We start from the raw sequence: 18,995 nt of genomic DNA, 5'->3' as shown, positions 1-18,995 counted from the left end.
TTTAATGAATCCGATTTAGGGCGCCGGGGGATTCAATTAGAGAGAGACTATATATGGTCCAAAGAGATTCAAATGACCGCGGCTCTGAGATTCGGGACAACCGCAAGGGTCAATTGCATAATCTGACATTGTAAGCAGGCATGCTTGATCCATCCGCCCACTCGCATTGCGACGTCATTCTTCGAGGAAGATACAAGAGCGACAGAATCTAATTTCGTTACACGCCGTAAACATTCTCCGTTCGAGAAAATTATTCGCTTAAACTGGTCTTCGCCGGTCTAATTGATCGCGAACGGATTGTTGAGAAGTTTAATTGCAGGTACGCTGTACCGAGACTCTCTCTCTCTCTCTCTCTCTCTCTCTCTTCCCGCGAGGGAACGCACGGAATTGAATTTTGCAAAGTGCCCTAGGGTCAACTGTATTTTCTGTAGGTACCTTTGGTTTCTCCGATCCTCCGCGATCTGGTCGTAAAACGAAAAACGAAGGAACGAAAGTGCCGGGTGAACCTCTAATTCGGTAGAGAACCGCGATAATTACGGCAATTCGTCGGGAATAAACGTGCACTGCATGCGACACCAAACGACTGTGGTATCATTAGTGGCGCTTATCTACGTAACAATGTGTGCGTTTTCTTAGCAGTGGAGCGTGGAGAAGCGTTGCGTATTATTAATGAACGTGCCCGTTAACTTTTCCAGTCGAATCGAAGACAATTTTCCGGATGGGCGAATTAACGGAAGTGCTCCTTCAGATTAGATAGCCTCTGGCGTTATTCGTGGCGCAATCAACGTTAGTTTAGAGACACCCATTTGTGAAATGTAAAATATAGACGTTATAAAATAAATCGGCGTACCCGTGGTAACACAAATCTTCTCCAACGTGCAATGATCGAGCGATTATTCATTTAGCAGCTATCACAGTTTTCAGTTACGCGCAATTGTAATTGAGAATTGTTATTTTTGTTACTAGGACGCGTATATCACATTTATCTCGCCGTAATAATCATCTCGATTAAACTTGCCCTCTATATTCGCGCACTCGCGTAATATTTGCACGTCTCTTGCAGTTCCATGTTTAATATATAATTTTCATAGTAGATACACGTGTGTCTGTTTGAGTTTCGCAGACTACATGACAGTTGAATCCGCAGTATATTACTTCCCGTGTAAGGAGCCTGACTGTAATTGAGATTCTGGGATACACAAGTCTCGATACAAGTCACGAATTGGCCTGCGAATAACGTTGGATAATTGTGGAGCGATCATGGAGATGTCTCTCTCTCTCTCTCTCTCTCTCTCTCTCTCTCTCTCTCTTTCCTTCTCGATGCGATGGTGCTTCGAGATACAGCGAACGAGGGAGTAACAACAATGACGCATCTCCCGTATACATTCGTAATAATAGCAATCGAATTGGGTGCAAATTACGTAGAACGATATTTAAGAGTAAAATAAGAATTATAGCTTATACTATACGATAATCTCTCTCTCTCTCCCATTTAGCGACATTGAAATTGATTCTATCAAGAAACGTAATACGCTTTAACTTTGGGCGCAAGAAATAATTGGATGCAGTTCTGCAATGCGGAACCAACTCCGAAACCTCGGTTTTCCGCTAAAGCAAATTTCGCGAAACATTATAGAAGTCAAATTTTGCGCCACACAAACATCTTAAATACAATGACCGAACTATAATAATCCTCCTCAAGTATAATTCCATATGTTTTATATGCGTGTTTTAATTAAAAATCTTCCTTATTGCATAACTGCATTCAACTGAAGTTATTGCTGCAGCGAGTATACACACACACATATATGTTATAAATCTATATAACGTTTAGCGAAACATGTGATGCTTATTACGACGGATGCATTTTTCATATTTTGTTATTAGAATAATTACGCGTTAACAAATTGCGAATGAGGATTTTAATTGCAGGCGATATGCGGAATACGAGATGCGTATATATATCGCATTCATTTCCAATGCGTATAAAGATGAGCTATACATATATGTATGGTACTCGTGTAATTATTGAAATGCAGTAATGCATGATCTATATCTCGCATTTATGGCTTGGAACATGTCAAAATTATTCATGCGACTTTTTTTTTAACGTAGAAATGTTTGGAAAATGCATGTATCGTAGAGAATTTACGTGCAATGATAAATTTTCAAGCTACATATTGTACATAATATGCTTTATAAAATAAAAGATTTTGATTTTAAGTTGAATTATAAATTTATAATGTAAGGTGAATGCACCAATGCACTTAAGACCTACTTATGTCTAGACACCTTTATCATTTAGGTTTTAAATAAGTATAAACGCGAATTAAAATAAAAATATAATACAAGAAAAGTATTTATATCTTTGATTTTAATTCGCGTTACTTATTTAAGGGCTTAAATGATAAAAATGTCCAGATATATATAGGTACGTGTCCAGGCATTGGTACATTTACCTTACCTATATATGTATAACAAAGTGCCGATTGCAGTGAGTTACATCTCTGTTTTTAAACAATTAATATTTTAAATATTTTTTCTTCAAAAGTTCTTTTTAATTCTTAAAATAAATAGTTATAAATATTAATTTTCTAAAAATACATTTACTAAATATTTATTATTTTTATTTTGTTGCAGTCATTAACATTTATTTTACATTAATATTATTAGAGGAATGTCGTGAATGATAACTGTTCGCGATCGAACCTAAAACCGTCGGTTAATTAATACCGCAAATTAAAATAATCATTCTTTTCAATTATTTCTGTCAAATTCTGCCTTTCAGTTTAAAGTTGTCTAAACCGTTCGCAGAAATATCAGTATATTTCCTGGTAAACTTAGAAGGGCATAAAAACAAAGCTCAGTTTTTGCCTATACCGACTCGCCCCTTTGTCTCGGGGACTCGGTGCGCGAGGCATACACACGGGACAAAGCGAGCGAGCGGTGTTTCAAAACAGCTGATCAGCTGCCAGCCTCGGAATCAGCTTGACATTCGTTAAATACGAATTTCTCAGAGTGTCGATAGCTGATTGGCTTGGTTGAATTTTCGGCTCGTTACCGGGAGTCCGGAGGATTCGCGAAAATTTGGAAGTCGTGGGAATAAAGGTCAATCCAGACAACTTGCATAGCGCATAAACATAAGCATAAGAGAATTGATTGGTCCATATGCATGTGCATATAAGGAAATAGACCAATCCGTTATGCACCTATGCAAGTTTGTCTGGATAGACCTTAAAACCCCGGACCTGCGCGCGCGAGCCCGCATTCGACCGAAGTATTCAGCGAATCATACATCTCGCAAATAAAGTCACTCGTATATTCGTGGCTCGCGGTTTTCGTGTGCTAGCTTCCGTCGTTCGCGAAAACTATCTGTCCGTGGTTCGCGGGATATAGAATGTAAATACTGTAATTACTGTACATAATATAGACATTTACATACAGAATAAGACTTTAACATTAAATTCAGATTTCCCTCTCACTCGCGACTCCTTCGATCATTTCGCACGCAACAACGACAAAATTATCTTAAATTTAAATTACATAAATTGTATTAGATTCAATTTGTTTTATATTTTCTTCTAGCGGCTATTTGATCGTGAAAGAGAGAATTCAGCTCATGTTCTCTGTTTTCTTTTCCTAGATCGAAGAGGATCGGGTATGAAGCCGTGATTGCGCGCCCCTGAACGAAGATCAACAAGTAGCATGGACTGGTGGGGGCGATCGCTGTTTGTACGTCGGTGAGGAGGGGGAAGGGGAGGGTCGGCGTCGTGGCCTGGCGCGGGTAGAGTGAGACCGAGCGGGTGGGGGTATACTCACGGCGCGGTACGGCGCGGTGGAGGAGGGGGGGGATTCCAGGCGGACAGGACAGGCATTTCAGGCAAGCGAGCGAGCGAGCGAGCGCGAGAGGAGAGCGAGGCAGGGCGAAGCGAGCGCGTCGCGTACTCGTAGCGTTCAGTCGTGTAGGCGCGTTTGCACGGGGTCGTTCTTCGGCGATATCGTTGCCGTTCGCGGGAACGTCTCGACGCGTCGCCGCCGAACCAGTTTGTACTATACGCGAGCGCGTGTGTGACGTGTGCCTGGTTCATTTCATTCCCGATAATCTCGCGAGGGTTCGAGTCGGCATATTATAAAGGATAAAACAGAGGTGGGACACGATGAGAGGCGCGTGTGGAAACAGTGTGTAGTGACCGTTGGAAACGCCGTTGGCACGCGGGACCCGAAGGAAGGTGTCGGGGAAGGGTACAGAGCGGCCCGAGAAGAAGAGGATAGACGGCGTGGTGTGTTTCGCCGAGGACGCCGCCGGACGCTGTGGACCGCCATTGGAGGTGGAGAGGTGGATCGTTCGGGGACCGTTGACGATGCTGGGAAAATGCGTCGCGCTGCGGTCCGGGGCGAGGCCCCGTACTCTCGTCGCGCTATCCACGTCGCCACCCGCCCTCCTTGCCAGCGTGCTGTTGCTACTGCTGTGCGGAACTTACGGTGAGTGGACCGTATCTTTCTCGAGGTTACGCGCGCCTCGCTACGTAGCCGCCGTCGTCGTGGCCGTGTGTGTCAGTGTGTGCGTTTGAATTCGAAACCTGTCGCGCATGCGCGGACGTGTTCCGCGCGCGCGTGTTAGTGCAGTGGCGGCCGTGGGGGAGGGAAGGTTCCACAGCGGGGCCTCAAGCCGCGTTCTGGGACCCAGCGAGCCTCCGCCGCCGCCGCCGCTGACGTTGCGATCCGCGTTAAAACGGAGCACGCACTTGCGCTCCCTTCTCGTCGTTAAGCCTTGTGTCCACGATGCTGGAAATCGCCCCGAGATCTCGGACGGAGAAAGAATCTACAAATGGCATTGGTCAATCGGTCGAATTGTTCGAATGTGATTGGTCAATTCTTTGGCGTCCCGAGATCTCGGAGCGATTTCCAGCATCGTGGACACGAGGCTTTAGACCGGCACGTCCGAGGCGAAGGAAAGGCGCAACGTGTACGCTGCGAAGAAACTGGTGTCTATAGGTGACACCGCGAGTCGATTTCTCATCGAATTGCTTTCGCTCGCCGGTCTATCAAATCTATCATTGAGTTCGTTTAACCACGATGCATAATATATTTAAAATTCTATTTGTGCTCTCGTCTGTTAAAAAAATATAATCTTTGTTTGTAAATGATATTTATTCTCTCTTTTGAGGAATGATCAGAGGAATATTCAGCTAACTTCTTTTCTACAGTATTCGAATTTGGTCCTTCAGAGGTCCGTCGAGCTTGAACTAAGCTCTCTCGTCCGTGAGAGAAGCGTGGCAGCGGACGCCATGCCGATCGAGAGACGCGCGGCCATCGGTGACCTCGGTTTTAGTTTCCGAAATAATAGAAAAAGGCAATACACAATAGCAAAATTATCCGGAACGTAAACAGGGCCCGACGCACGCACTGAAATATAACGACACAAATCTAACGGAAAGTACAAAGTTTCTCCGTTGACCAGCCACTGGAATGGTCTTTTTTTTTTTGCGATAACAGATTTACAATTATTTTTCAAACGATAAATTTATCTGTTTCAAATTGAATGCAGCGAAGTGCGGCCGCAGTTTTTCACTACGGTTTTTAACGGAAAAAAAGCTCGTGATTGAAGTTCGTTTCGGTTCTCGTGTCACGGAATGTCGGATAACGGAGAATCGGATAATCGGAGCTCCATTGTATATACAATATTTAGCCGGTACATCTTTCTTCATTTCTTAAATTACAGACGATACAGACGAATTAATTTTTGATACAGAATAAAGTAATAATATACGGATGGGAAATTACGAACTCGCAGTGCCTCCCGAGCTCTAGCTGTCCGCATAATTATTAATTATCTCTCTCTTGCATTCGATTTATTATTCAATTCGTCGCAGTTAATATTTGACTTAATGAATATTTGTTATGTATTTAAGTCTTTAATACACGCGCCGTTCTCGCGACAAGGTACAGAACTAAACATTTCCCGTTTCTCGAAAGCTTAAAATGACAACCGAAAATTCGACTTGACAGTCTCCGTAAGCTTGTTATTTGGCCCAGGGAAATTACGTTGTATCGAGCATCAATTATTGCGACTTATGTTCCGGAGCGACCACGGATGGTCGATCGCAAAAGCTTGCGAACTTCCGCGTACGGTTAATAGTTGTTTGCGGTGCTTACGTAATCGCACATACAGTACAGAATTAACGTTTAACCCAGATGTTTTCTCAGCTCGGTGCACGGGACTTAAATTTATTCTAATAATAAACGATAAATCTGTTAAACAGTTATTGTAATCCGTGCGTCGGCTCGTTCCCGATATTTGCTACGAATCGTCCTCCCCCTCGCAGTTTTCTTAACCGAGACACGCGCGACCGGTGCTGCAAACGACGTGCGCGAGGATAGTGGAGTTAGCAAAAATTGTTAGAAAAATCAAGTCGCTGAAACGGCTGAAAAGTTTCGGGAGGGGCGAAAAAAAAAAACTAGACGCAGGAAAGTCCACCCGTCAGGCGATTTGCACTCAAAGAAGATGCACTCGAGCGAATAACGTTGTTTCAGTCGCACGTGACCCTAGAAATGTAGGTTTGCGAAAAACTTTCCTGTCACGATTCCGGGGCGAGCGGATCGATGAACGTCAGACGACAGTTACTAATTTTGGCCCCACAATTCGGATCGTTAATCTATTTGTCTCGAGAACTGCCCGAAAGAAAAAGTGAATGGTTATTCGTGTCGTTTTTTTTTTTTTTCGATGAACCGTAAATAAAGCAATCGCGAGTGAGTCGCGTGACTGTAAATCTTTTGTGACAATTACGTAATTGTCGGACTTTCCGAGAACTATTTCTCATTCACTTTCAGTCGCATACATAAAGGTACATTAAACTTGTCTTAAAAGTAACTAATATTATATCAAACAATGGATTATTACTTAATGTCAAACAGATTACTTGTTATTGACGTTCCGTATTAATCTTCCAGTACGTGACACTTCATATAATATACATCTCTTTTATAATTAAACAATCGCTTCTCTCTCTCTAGTATAATTTAATTATATATTATTTTTATGTTGGTAAACATCCAACTTTTTATCTTCATATATATAATTTGTTTTCCTTCATAAAATATAGTTTAATCTCATAATTGAATTATTATGTATAACATACTTGTTATAAACTCTTTAGCCTGCACATCTTAGCCGTATAATGACGTTTCAAAATTGAAATTGAAAAAATAAATTTAAGAAGTAATTTTGTTCCGGATTTGCCGTTACTCCGGAATTTAAGTTAGATTTAGATGTTTTCGTACGACTAGAGCGTGTACGTCGATCACGCACACACGCGTCCCGGACAATAGAATCATGCGCGGGCCACGCTTCCGAATTTGACATTTCGCGTATTAAGGCTCAGTCACAATGAGAAAAATAAGGAATAAGATAAAGGAATAAGGAATAAAGGAATGTCGCATCTCACTTTAGTACACGTACATTAAAGTGAGATGCAACATGCCTTATTCCTTATTCCTTTATCTTATTCCTTATTTTTCTCATTGTGACTGAGCCCTTATGCGACGATCCTGCGTGCCCGGTTCAAGCTCGACGGACCTCTGAAGGACCAAATATAAATACTGTAGAAAAAAAGTTAGCTGAATATTCCTCTAACCATAGTCCACCTCTAACTAAAGATTATATTTTTTTAACAGACGAGAACACAAATAGAATTTTAAATATATTATGCATCGTGGTTAAACGAACTCAATGATAGATTTGATAGACCGGCGAGCGAGAGCAACTCTCGATGAGAAATCGACTCGCGGTCGCGGCTCTGGGACGAGCACAAAGGGTTTATACACAGAAGGGTTCTTCTCGATGACGCGCGCTCGATACGTCTCTTGCTCTAACGAGATGGTTTACCGCCGTTTACCAGGTGACGCGATACGACTTATCGCGGGAGGAATAAAGGAGGTGCACCTGGCTGTTAAGCGTGTCGTCTTTCCTCGTTGAAATTCCCAAACGCAAAATTGGTTTAGCCGACACGCCTAATGTTCGCGGTGTTTGCCGGCGGACGTATGGCATATTGATGCGAGTCGCGGTAAACCCGGTGAATTACAACGCGGTATAAAGCACTCCCCGCCGACTTTCGTCGACTGACGAACCACCCGCGCGAGTATATCAGGATAATCTCGTTCTAAAACATTCCATGATGATTAATTCAGATAATTAAATCAGACACGTATACGTATTGAATTAGCTATTTTTCCAATATCGTAAAGAATTCCGATATCGAATTCGTGGGGATCGTTAATCTTTAAAACAATTCGTGAAGTTTGTAAAACGTAATTCGATACGCAAGGCGAGAACCGTCTCCATTTTCCATTCCACTCGCGATCCTGCGAGTTGCTAAATTCGATCTTTCATGTTGTGTTTGTGTTGCACGACTCGCGGGACTTTGGAAGAGGGACTTCGTCCCGGGAGGATTATTATTTGGTTATATTTATCTCCGTTCAGTAATGGCTATTTCGAAACGGCACCGACATATCGAACAGTAGCGAGACTAGCGAGCGAGCAGCCGGAAAAGCGACCGCCTCGAAACGGATACATTTTTTTTTTATCGCTGCCCGATATAGCGAGACGATCTTTCGATACCATTAGACATTTCGATAGCTTTTAAACGATTTCGTTCGGGTTCAAGTCGAGCTCTCCCTTCGGTCGCAGGATTTCACCGCGTATCGTTGCCTACAGTAGAATCTATTAATCAATATTTCTAAAAATACACTCGTAACGGGGAATAATGAGTACAGAAAAATACCGCGTAACGGTACCTTTGTATCTTGACTCAACGTATGATGAGGGCACTTTTAAGCATAGCTTTATGACAATTGACGACGCAATATGCAAAACCGCTTCTGCTGATTGCGTAATATCCTCATGCAAGTTCCTTTCACGTTCTTTCGCGTTTTCACATGAAAATCGTACTGTTCAAATAGAAATATATGAAAAATTCTACTGCACGTAGAGAATAAAGAATTTGCTCTCTATAAATATTAAAAACTGCATTTTTAAAGCATTTTTGGAACGAGGAACCTTGGATGTTAGATGTATAACCGGGTTGCACGCGTTGCACGTTTCTTTCCGTGAGAGAACCTCCTCCTAGGATCTCACACCGGACACAAAGGGTTAAAAGGCCAAAGGCCACGGGTTACGAGAAGTGTGCGGTGGCGGGCGAGGAAATGAGAGTTGCGAACATTATCGATCTTCCGTGTATCCGAGTTACTGGCAACTCGCGCCCGATTCGGACGGCCCGTCCGATTTGGATCGTCACGCGCGTCGCGCGTGTATCTCCCGGGCGGAAATTTTTGGCGATTGGCAAAATTGATAATTGGATAAAAGTTGGGACGTGCCAGGTCGTAAAGGCGGGCGAGGACTGCATTTCTTTCGCCGAAATTGCCGAAAAGCATCGTAAACGATTCGAAGGCGTGCGCGGGCGAAGAGTAACGACGAAGAGGAGGAGGGGTCCCGGAGACCCCCCTTGAGACCCGGGTTTTGTGCTGTGTTGCGGTTTATTACTTACCCCCCCATGAGAAAAGGTGAGAGACAGAATGGGGGCGAGGGAGGGAGTCCCCGGTTGCGTATTCACATTGTAATCCTTGAAAGGTATTCCGGTCGTCTTTGTCTTCATATGCACGACTCCGATTTGCCGGGGCACCCTACCGGAAAATATAAAGCGCATACACGGCTTTTCAGAGATCGTCTTTCATCCGTGGATTTCTTATTCAATCTGCAGGTTCATTTTTCTTCGTTTTTCGAGAATATCGAGGGAGATCATCATTTGTCGCTGATTTCTCATTTTTCGACATTAAACGTTTGTGTGATTAATTCTTATACGGCAAAATCTCTTGCAAAATACAATTTGAAATTAAATGAAGAATAAGATTTTACTTCTTGAAAGCTTAAAATGTTTAGATTTTTTGTTTCTGTTAATATGAGAAAAGCTACATGTTGGAAAAGCTACGCTCTTCGTTTATTCTTCATAACGAAAAATCGATTCTGTGTTAAAGGGGAGGATTAGTTGAGAAAAGATGAGACTCGATAGATCCGGAACGTGCATATATGTCGTTTAACCACGTGCGTATATTTCGCCTACAATTTTCTGCTGTAACGGAGCATAACGTGGAATATCAGAATAGATTGTGGCATCATATAACGCGTTATCAGACTGTAAAATTAACGTGGAAAACGGAGAAGGCTATCGGGCAGATCGGTTCAAGTTGTCTGTCCCGCAAGACGATTACCGCCAATTCGCCGGTATTTTTCTTATTTCATCTGTATCGCGCGTATTGAGAGGAGTAGCGCACCGTGCTGTGCACGCTCGAAAAACTATCGGCTTCGTATTTATTACGCCTCCGACAGGGCGAATTGAAAGCGATACATGCGGGATCATATTCGTTCGCACGCGCAGCCCTGCGAACGACCGCCGCGATTCACGGCCCGTCTGGGTTCGTATTACTTTCATTGGTATTAATTGACGCGAGAGAGATCCGTCTGCGAAGTCGCGAACGTCTTCACTGAACCAGTCGGTCGGATGCGAACGGTATTTTGCATGAGGATTCGGCCCCGAGAGACGACCTTCGAGACGTGTTTTTGAGCAGTGCCAGGTAATTTCCAACCGAGCTCCCCTCGAAGCTCGGTTTTCATCGCATCCCCCTCCCGAGTTTTGTTCGGGGACATGTCGCTGCATTTTTATTCGAATATCCCTATGCGTTCTTTCGCCATAACAATGATGCCAATGAGTTCCATTGATTCGTATTCAGAGCAGTCGAGTATAGGGAACGCCGAGATAAAATATGGTTCCGAAACGACGACGATGTTTCGCCAAAAAGAGGTAAAAAAAACACGAGTAAAAAGAAACGAGTTTGCTCTTTATGTTGATAAAAATCACAAAGATAAGCATATACGTGACTACTTACATCATGTTTTGTGGAACAGGAACAAATTACTATCTGAGTTACGAGGAATATTTATGCAAAACGAAAAGGGAAATAATTTCTTATGAAGAAAATGAATCTAAAATGTAAATTAAAATTTTTTTTTCTTAAAAACAGACTGTTGTGTAAAATACTTCCATTTTTAATTTATTTCTTTATAAGAAATTGTTATATATCTTTTTCGGTTATGCTATCACTCTATATTTTTAACGAGTGTCTTTATACTTTTGACAAAGTATGAAATAGAATTTATCTTTTTTTTATTTGCGATATTTTTGAGACGTGCGGTACTTTGACGAGATACCACGGAATGATTCTTAGAGATTTCTTCGTACATCCTTACTCCGTTGCGAGTCGGTTGGAGGTTGTAAATGTCGGTATGTGGGGGGACGTAAACAAGTGTACAATCCAGCAGGGATTATGCAAAGAGCGGGAAAACGCTCGGCCGATTCCAGAATTACGTTAGCCACGGTCGCCGGAGCGGGACTGCGTGTCGACCGGAAGAGGAAGGGAGAGAGCGGCGTGTACCTTGCGACCGATCTCACGGGGACTCGGCCATATTTCAGGTTTGGCCCCAAAGTCGCTTACTCCGTAAATCCCGGGAACATAGAAATCGCGCGGTTGGAAGTTCGGGGCTGGTCTCGAAAATGGTGCCGCGTTGGATTCCCGCGCGAAGATGGATTCGCACCGTCGAGAATGGTATTCGTACCTGTCACCTTTGTTCCGAGGGGGTAATTGAAATCGGAACGATTTACGTATACGATCGGATCGACGATGTAAATAACTGTTTTATTCTAATTTCAACAGTTATTAGCGTGATTCAGAGTGGAGCTTTATTTGTAATTACATTACCACGAATAATGTTCATAATTACATTGGCTGCGACGTGCCTCGTTCCACGCACAACACAATTCGTTAGGGAGTCAATTTTTTTTTCGTCGAAACGCGTCGATCAGGGATGAAGTAATCAGGCTTAATCTCTGTTTCGATGTTATTACTAGGCCACGTTAATCTCGACGATGCGATGTCAGCCGGCAAGCGGGGAAGTTTCTGCGGCGTCTATATACGTCGATTACTTTTCCGCATGATTGCGGTCGGCAAATTTCGGAACGGGTCTCGAAATCCTGGCGAGTTACGCGCGCTCGTTTCGGCGACGAGACGTGACAATCGCTAAATTGCATCGTTCTCTCCGATTAAATACGTCCGCGGATTAGCAGCTTAAGATTCCTTGCAGGACTTGAAGCCCGGGCGTAATGCGCGGATATGCTGATTTAATTGCCCGGCCCCCGGGAATGAGAGAGCGGTATGAGTGGTGTGAGGGAGAGAGAGAGAGAGAGCATTGCACCGGCGGAGATCTCTCCGGAAACCGAAAGCCGCGATTGTTCGCGAAATATTCTGCGAATTTAATGGATTCCGTTTCCCCGAGCGTGCCTCTTGCCGATGAAACGGTGCAAGATGGTTAGTCATGTCCCGCGCGTTGAATCATCGATATCCCCGGCTACGGAAGGTGGGGAGTAACTCGCCGCCGTCCGTGGCGGTTGGAACGCAAAATACGTAGTAACATAAATCCGCGTCTTGTTCGCGGTTGGTATTTTAGTTTCGGGTAGTTAACTAAAATCACCGAACGCCGGTCTGAAAATTCAATTAAACGCTCCAACCGTATATCGTACGTTCGCCCTATTCGCCGGTCAACTACGCAGTCCGTGCGGGACTGCGTTATTAACTGACCCTCGCGGTTGTTCACGTATGTGAATTGACTTTCGAGAATATATTTCTCTTATCTGTAGCAGAGCTCTCTGTATCCATTTCCATAGAGACGAACGTCGAGGGATGGAGAATATCACTCGTGTGTTTCCCTTAGGCTCACGTTTGCACTTCCCGTAATGAAATATGCATGGCGCGCGTAGTTTCGATATTGAAGGAACTAAATGTTTTGATCACCGAATCAGCACCGTTACGTAATATTTTTAATGTTAAAAAGACAGTTTATATATATACGTATAACTACTCTAGTACTACGTAGTACCACGTAGTACTACTACGTAGTACATAGTCAGGTGTATCATTTCGAGAAACCTGTGGAAAATCTGGGCGCCTCGAGGAATTTTTTTCTACCTGAGGGATCAGACAGACATTTTTCAAGGGATTCTCTTCCAAGGTTTGGATAAATCCCCGTTTAGTTTGCCCAGAAAAATGATCGAAATCATCTGCAAAATCGCGTCGACGAGACGACGATCTAAAATAGAAAATAACCAAAATTACTTCTCTCATCTCGTCCTGGTGTTGAAAAATTTACGGCGAAAGCGACGTGTCGCTTTTTACCGAAAATAGTCGATCTGAATGCGTTTTTAGTCTGGAATCTCGGTCCATACGTACGGTCGAACCGACTCGAAGGTAGTGGCGCACGATGGTTGGAAGAAATAGTGAGAGTGAGACGGGACAAAGGCAGAAAAGAGAGGCTGCCGGTCTGAACGGCGAGGGAGGGGGCGAAGAGGAGTCGAGAGGACAAAGAGCGCCTGGGGTCGCCGGCCGTTTGTTGTAGGTGCAGCGTGTGTAAGACAGTGTTTCTCAACGGCCGAACCGGCGAGACAGAGGTTCTCTTAAGATCTCTTCGTAGACGAAACAGCGCTGACAATAAAAGTTCGGTTCAGACGACTCGTCGTCTTTTAGGTCGGAGTTCGGAGTTTCATCTCTCGCGATATATGGAGAGAGAGAGGATTTAATTAGATTCAAAAGTAGACATGTAACTGATGCCGGTGCGACCGGCGCGTAATATGTGACATTCGCTGTTACGGGTGCTGTGAATACAGTTCTGATTCACTTCAAAACGCGACAAAGTGTAGCTTAGAAATTATGGACCCTTGGTCCGAACTTTACGCGCTCGTTTGCGAGTAAAAATCGTGCCGACCAACCGTCAGCGGCTTTACGTGGGTGGGGTTTATACGAAGCTTTTCATTAACGAGGCTCGGTGCGAATGTATTTAATCTCGGCACGAACGTGCGCGATGTAACTCGCGCAAAAACCGACGCGGCACACTCGCAAATGGAGCTGTATATAGCTTTTCGCGCGTGCGCCACGAGTGGCTTAAATACTCGTTCTTCAGAAAGACCGATGTTTTGCTCTTGACATCGTGGGGATTGTGAAAATTAATGCCACGTATTACAGCACTTGCTTAACATTTCGCTGTCCCGGTGTTGCAGTTCAACTGGGGGATCGTTATTTTTTTATGCGGCCGAGCAGTTTCGATTGGAGTATTTTAGGCGAACAAGAGTCTCGTAATAATCTCGTTGACTATAAAGTGGAAGACTTTTATTGGAGATAGAAAATGCTTTTTTTTACTTTCATTTAAAAATACATACTCAAATATATTAAATCAAACAATCTCTACGTTAATTAATTATTATTTTTTGCGCTTTTTCTCCACCGGCGTTACATTTTGCTTCTTCAGTCCGTTAAATAATTTTTCTCTAATTCTGATTTAATCCGACTCTTATAGAGCAAACGTTATCGAACGCAATAATTCCATTAGTCAGATTAATAATGCACGACTACGTTTTGCCTCAAATACGTATACGGGGTACGTATACAAATACTAGGTATACGGGTTTTTGTGTATGTGTTAAGGATGTTCTCTCGTCCTTATACTACAGAAAATCGATTTTCTTAGGATTTTCTTGAAACTGTGAACATACGTTAATTTAGATGTGCTTTATGCGTGGTATAAATTTCAGTACCTCTTCCGGTATAAAAAATCAAGATACTGAGCCTCAAAGTTTAAAAAAAAATTTTTTTAATTTAATTTTTTTTAGTTTTGGCATTTTTTCCTTATAGAACTCGACGAGAGGAGCAACTTTGGTCCTCTTGGCCAACCTCGTGTCTCTTACCGTTTGGCCTGGAAAACCTTTTCATTAGTAAAAGTTGAAACTTTGAGGCTCAGTATCTTTATTTTTTATACCGGAAGAGGTACTGAAATTTATACCACGCATAAAGCACACTTAAATTAACGTATATTCACAGTTTCAAGAAAATGCTAAGAAAATCGATTTTCTCTAGTATAAGAACGAGAGAACGTCCTTAAGTGCATGGACGCTGGCTGCGTTGAGAAACGCTGTTGCAGAACGTGTAAGCTGCAGTATGATAGACTTCTCGATCGCAGGGCCGCCGCGAGTCGCCGCAAGACCCGATATGGACGATACCTATCCCGGGTATCTGTTCCAACCGTTCTCGAAACGAGGCGCGCTAACCCGTGCTTTGTCCCCGCCTTCGATTCCGGGTAATCTCGTAGATAAGCCGAGGTATCGATAGTGTATCTACGGATAACGCGGAGAGGCACGTTGTCGCCGTGTCAACACCGTTCACATTTTTTTTCTCTCCCTCCGTTTTCCCCCTCCGACATAACGGAAATAAAAATTGTCTCGTCAGGGGGATCTCGTATCGATTCGCCGGCCGGCCGGGAATATTTGCGGGAGTATATCCGCGGGAATACGTGACCGGGCCGCGTACTCGCGGTACGTGGTACGGTAAACATGCCTTTCGGCGAATGTACGAGGGAACTTCGCCGCCCATTTCGCGCGGGGTAATGCGCGATGAGGAAAAATGGCATCCGTCAAATTTTATACGCGGCAAAAGTTTACGGGATCTCCCCGGTAAGGCCGTAATAGAATTTACCTACCGCGGGTGGAATAACGTTACGGGCCCGCGAATGATTTATAAGACGGGTTTCTACTGTCCCGAGGAAAACGCATACCCTCCTCGGGGTCGTTAAGATTGATTTTTTTTACGAGGAAGATAGATCGCGCTATCTCTTTCAATTACAGCGAGTTTACTTGTCCGACGTCCCGAATGACGCGACGGGCGAGCTCGCGAGCTCGCGAGCTCGCGGGCTCGCAAGCTCGTGGGGAAAACAAAGTACTCGAGCGCGAAAACTTGGCGGGAAAATAGAGAGAAAAAAGAGTAGAGGGAGAGAGAAAGAACGGATTTTTTTCTGCTCCTTTCTTGCCGTCATTCCGGAACCGGGCACCTGTGCGCGAAGAAACTAAAAATGGACTAAAGTAGCTCGGCAAGTTTTCGCGGCGGTTTGAAGCACGAAGCAAACAACGGAAAAAAAGGGCGCACAAGGCAAGGTTTCCGATTGTCGAGAATTTAGTCGGGTCGTGGCATGAAATATTTATCTTTTTTTTCCTCCATTCGTGCCGCTATCCCTGTCCTCCTTCTCCTTCTACCTTTCTTGCTCCGTGTGTCACCAGAACGACTGCTGAGCTACCTGTGGTAGACGAAGGAAACCAGATGGGAAGGGGGCTCTCGAGTGATTCAGCCTGCGACGTGTAACTTGCTCTCGTGACTGCCGTTGAATCGGACAGTGACGTAGCCGCGCATCTTGAGATCCCCGCTTATGTTATGTAATTGCCATATGGAAAAGCATCTCTACAAAACATTACTTCTTTTTCCACAAATGATAGGAAGTCATTACTCGCGTCATTCGTTTTATTTATTCTTATTTATAAAATTGGATAAATAAAATAATTCAAAATAATAATCAAAATAATAAAAAAGAACGTAATAAAAAGTTACCTTCTTTAAAAATTTCTTTAGTTTCTAACTTAATTTATTAAATGTTTTTAATTCATTGAGACTACACACGATAAACAGTCAACAGAGTTTGCTTTATGATATGACTACGCAAATGACACTTCGCCATTATGTTTTCCGGCTATCTGATTACAGTCGTCAAAGAAGCATCGCATACCAAAGGCGTTACGTTTCATCGCGCGTTTGATGAAGCGCGACGCATAAGCATGCAACGAAAGAGTCCGTTTGAAATCCCGGATAAATCGCATTCGTATTTCGAGTATATCCGACGCGCTTGTTGTAATAAATCGGCGCGTAAAACGTTCGTTTCGTGCACCGCGCGATGTATCCGTGATGTAATAACCAAAGCGGATAATCAACGCGAGAAAAGCGTAACTGAAACTTCGCGTTTACGTCGAGTTAGCGATTAACTACTCGGTGCACCGCATCTAGTTTATTCAGTTAACCGCGTTGATCTCCACGCCGTGAAAATTTACAGCGAGCGAACCGGCAATCACCGCGTGTTTTAATGTCACCGCGAATGTATTACGGTCCTCCCTCTCTCGCGTTTGTTTTATCGAATATTTTTGAAAAATATTTCCCCTCCGAACCGCCGTGTAAACAGCACGGCGACGCGGCGCGACGCGACGCCCTTTGTATTAATGCGCGCGAACGATAAATCGACGGAGATGATTTTGGGACGCGATACATTAGGAGGAGCCTTCGGTCACCGTGATGCGGCAGTAATTCATGTCGCAACCATTATCGTCGAATCCGTTCTAATTGGCTGGATTTAGCGGTCGCAGCGCGGAGTTTAGAAACCACAGGGACCGTCCGTCAGAAATGACTGCCCGAAAGCGACGCTGACGTCCGTCCGATTGCGGCCGAAATACATTTGCATTTGAAAATCCCTCCCCCCCCCTCCCTCGCCGCTGCCGCCGACTGTCAGTCGTACATGATGGACGAAGCTGGTGACACGCGTGGACAGAGGGTTGATTTACATGCAGATTTTCTGAGTACGCGTCTAAATGCCGTGTCCGGTTTATAAGTACATTATCCTTAAACCCGTTCCACTATTGACACGCGTCGGAAAAATATCTTACCTGATGATATTATTGCACGTCTCAAGTTCGTCCTGTATTTTTTTACTCTGTTCTCAGATACGAACTGTATTATAAAAAATATGTACTCTGCAGAGATCGTGATTGCGCATAACATATTAAGAAAGAAGCAGCAGCTTTATGCGATATTTTATTCGCTTTTTCTATGATTTCGACGAATAAGGATCGAACCGCATTACCGGGACGATAATGCATTTAACTCATTTGTCATACGCATTATGATAATTTTATGATCGCGATCCGAGTGTATATTCGCAGGGTTCGATGTAAATTCGTTATCAACGTGGAATAGAGAATCGATGCTTTAACGCCCGTCGTTAGTCTTCATTAGCGTACCTATGAGACTGGAGACGACAAGATCGTGTTTTCTATGCAAAAACGCGAAATTGCCTTGTTGAACTAAGAAGCTAGACGACAAAGAGATATGTTGCAAAAATTTTTGCGTTAATTTCTACTTTCGCTCTGTGAAATTATTTGTATGCAGTTTTAATCTTTAAATTGAAACTTTTCTAAAAATACTGCATTAGAAACAGTTTTCGTGTATCTCTTCGACGTATCGTTCTCTTATTCTGTAAAATTTGTATAATTTATTTGGTTTTACAAATATAGATTTACTGCATTAATTTTTTACCTGGAATTATAAATTACCGTTGAAATTCTGAGACAAATTTATCTTTAATTGGTTTAATAATTAATCAAATCTATCTCGATGAAAATTTATTAGCCGAAATATTTTAATAGATACGTGTTTTATAGGAAGATACGTTAATGGAAAGGACGTAATGGAAAGAAACGCAAAAATGATCCACCATGATATAATGACCGAATTGCGTAAAGCACGATCATTTGTTTTGATTAGCTCCGCCAAAATCATGAACGGTGCATAAAACATACATAGCCTATGTGGCATGATTCACGTTAGGGGGCAAATATCGGGCCAACATAAAAAGCAACGATGTATAGCAATAAAATTCAAATTTTTGCATAGTCGTACGTGCAAATTTCGCTGTTTGTCGCAAAAGCGAATTTATGGAGAACGCAAAGACGGTAGTTATAACCGTTCAGTCGCTATAGTTGCGAGCACGCGTCTGCTGCGTCGGGAATTTTATCGTTTTTCTACTATTCTCCGTATTCCACTTTTATTTACACGTCGAGATAACTCAGGCAAGGGGAAGAGAATTTAACTGCCGGTACGTGAGATCGTTAGTGATGATAATCGGCAAAAATTATAAATTGCCGCAAATGAGATAGTCCCCAATGCACATTTCGACTTTTGCCGTTCGTCGGGATGGACTTTAATTTTTTTTGGTGAATTTTCTAATGTTTTAACTACTTATAGTCACCGTTCTT

At 43.2% G+C, this 18,995-nt stretch overlaps 1 protein-coding gene across 2 annotated transcripts in view; it reads left to right on the top strand.

The window, feature by feature from the left end:
* The first annotated feature begins 3,925 nt into the window (after positions 1-3,925).
* The window catches only part of Shg (E-cadherin shotgun), a 123,369-nt gene continuing 108,299 nt past the window's right edge, over positions 3,926-18,995 (top strand). For both annotated transcript variants that reach the window (XM_071771947.1, XM_071771946.1), the window contains exon 1: positions 3,926-4,482. In XM_071771947.1, the coding sequence (XP_071628048.1) occupies positions 4,362-4,482 (121 nt within the window). In that variant the 5' untranslated portion in view covers positions 3,926-4,361. The remainder of the gene's footprint in view (positions 4,483-18,995) is intronic.

The sequence above is a fragment of the Temnothorax longispinosus genome, chromosome 2 (assembly GCF_030848805.1).
Source record: "Temnothorax longispinosus isolate EJ_2023e chromosome 2, Tlon_JGU_v1, whole genome shotgun sequence".
Classification (NCBI taxonomy): domain Eukaryota; kingdom Metazoa; phylum Arthropoda; class Insecta; order Hymenoptera; family Formicidae; genus Temnothorax; species Temnothorax longispinosus.
This window is presented reverse-complemented; position numbering and strand designations above follow the sequence as displayed.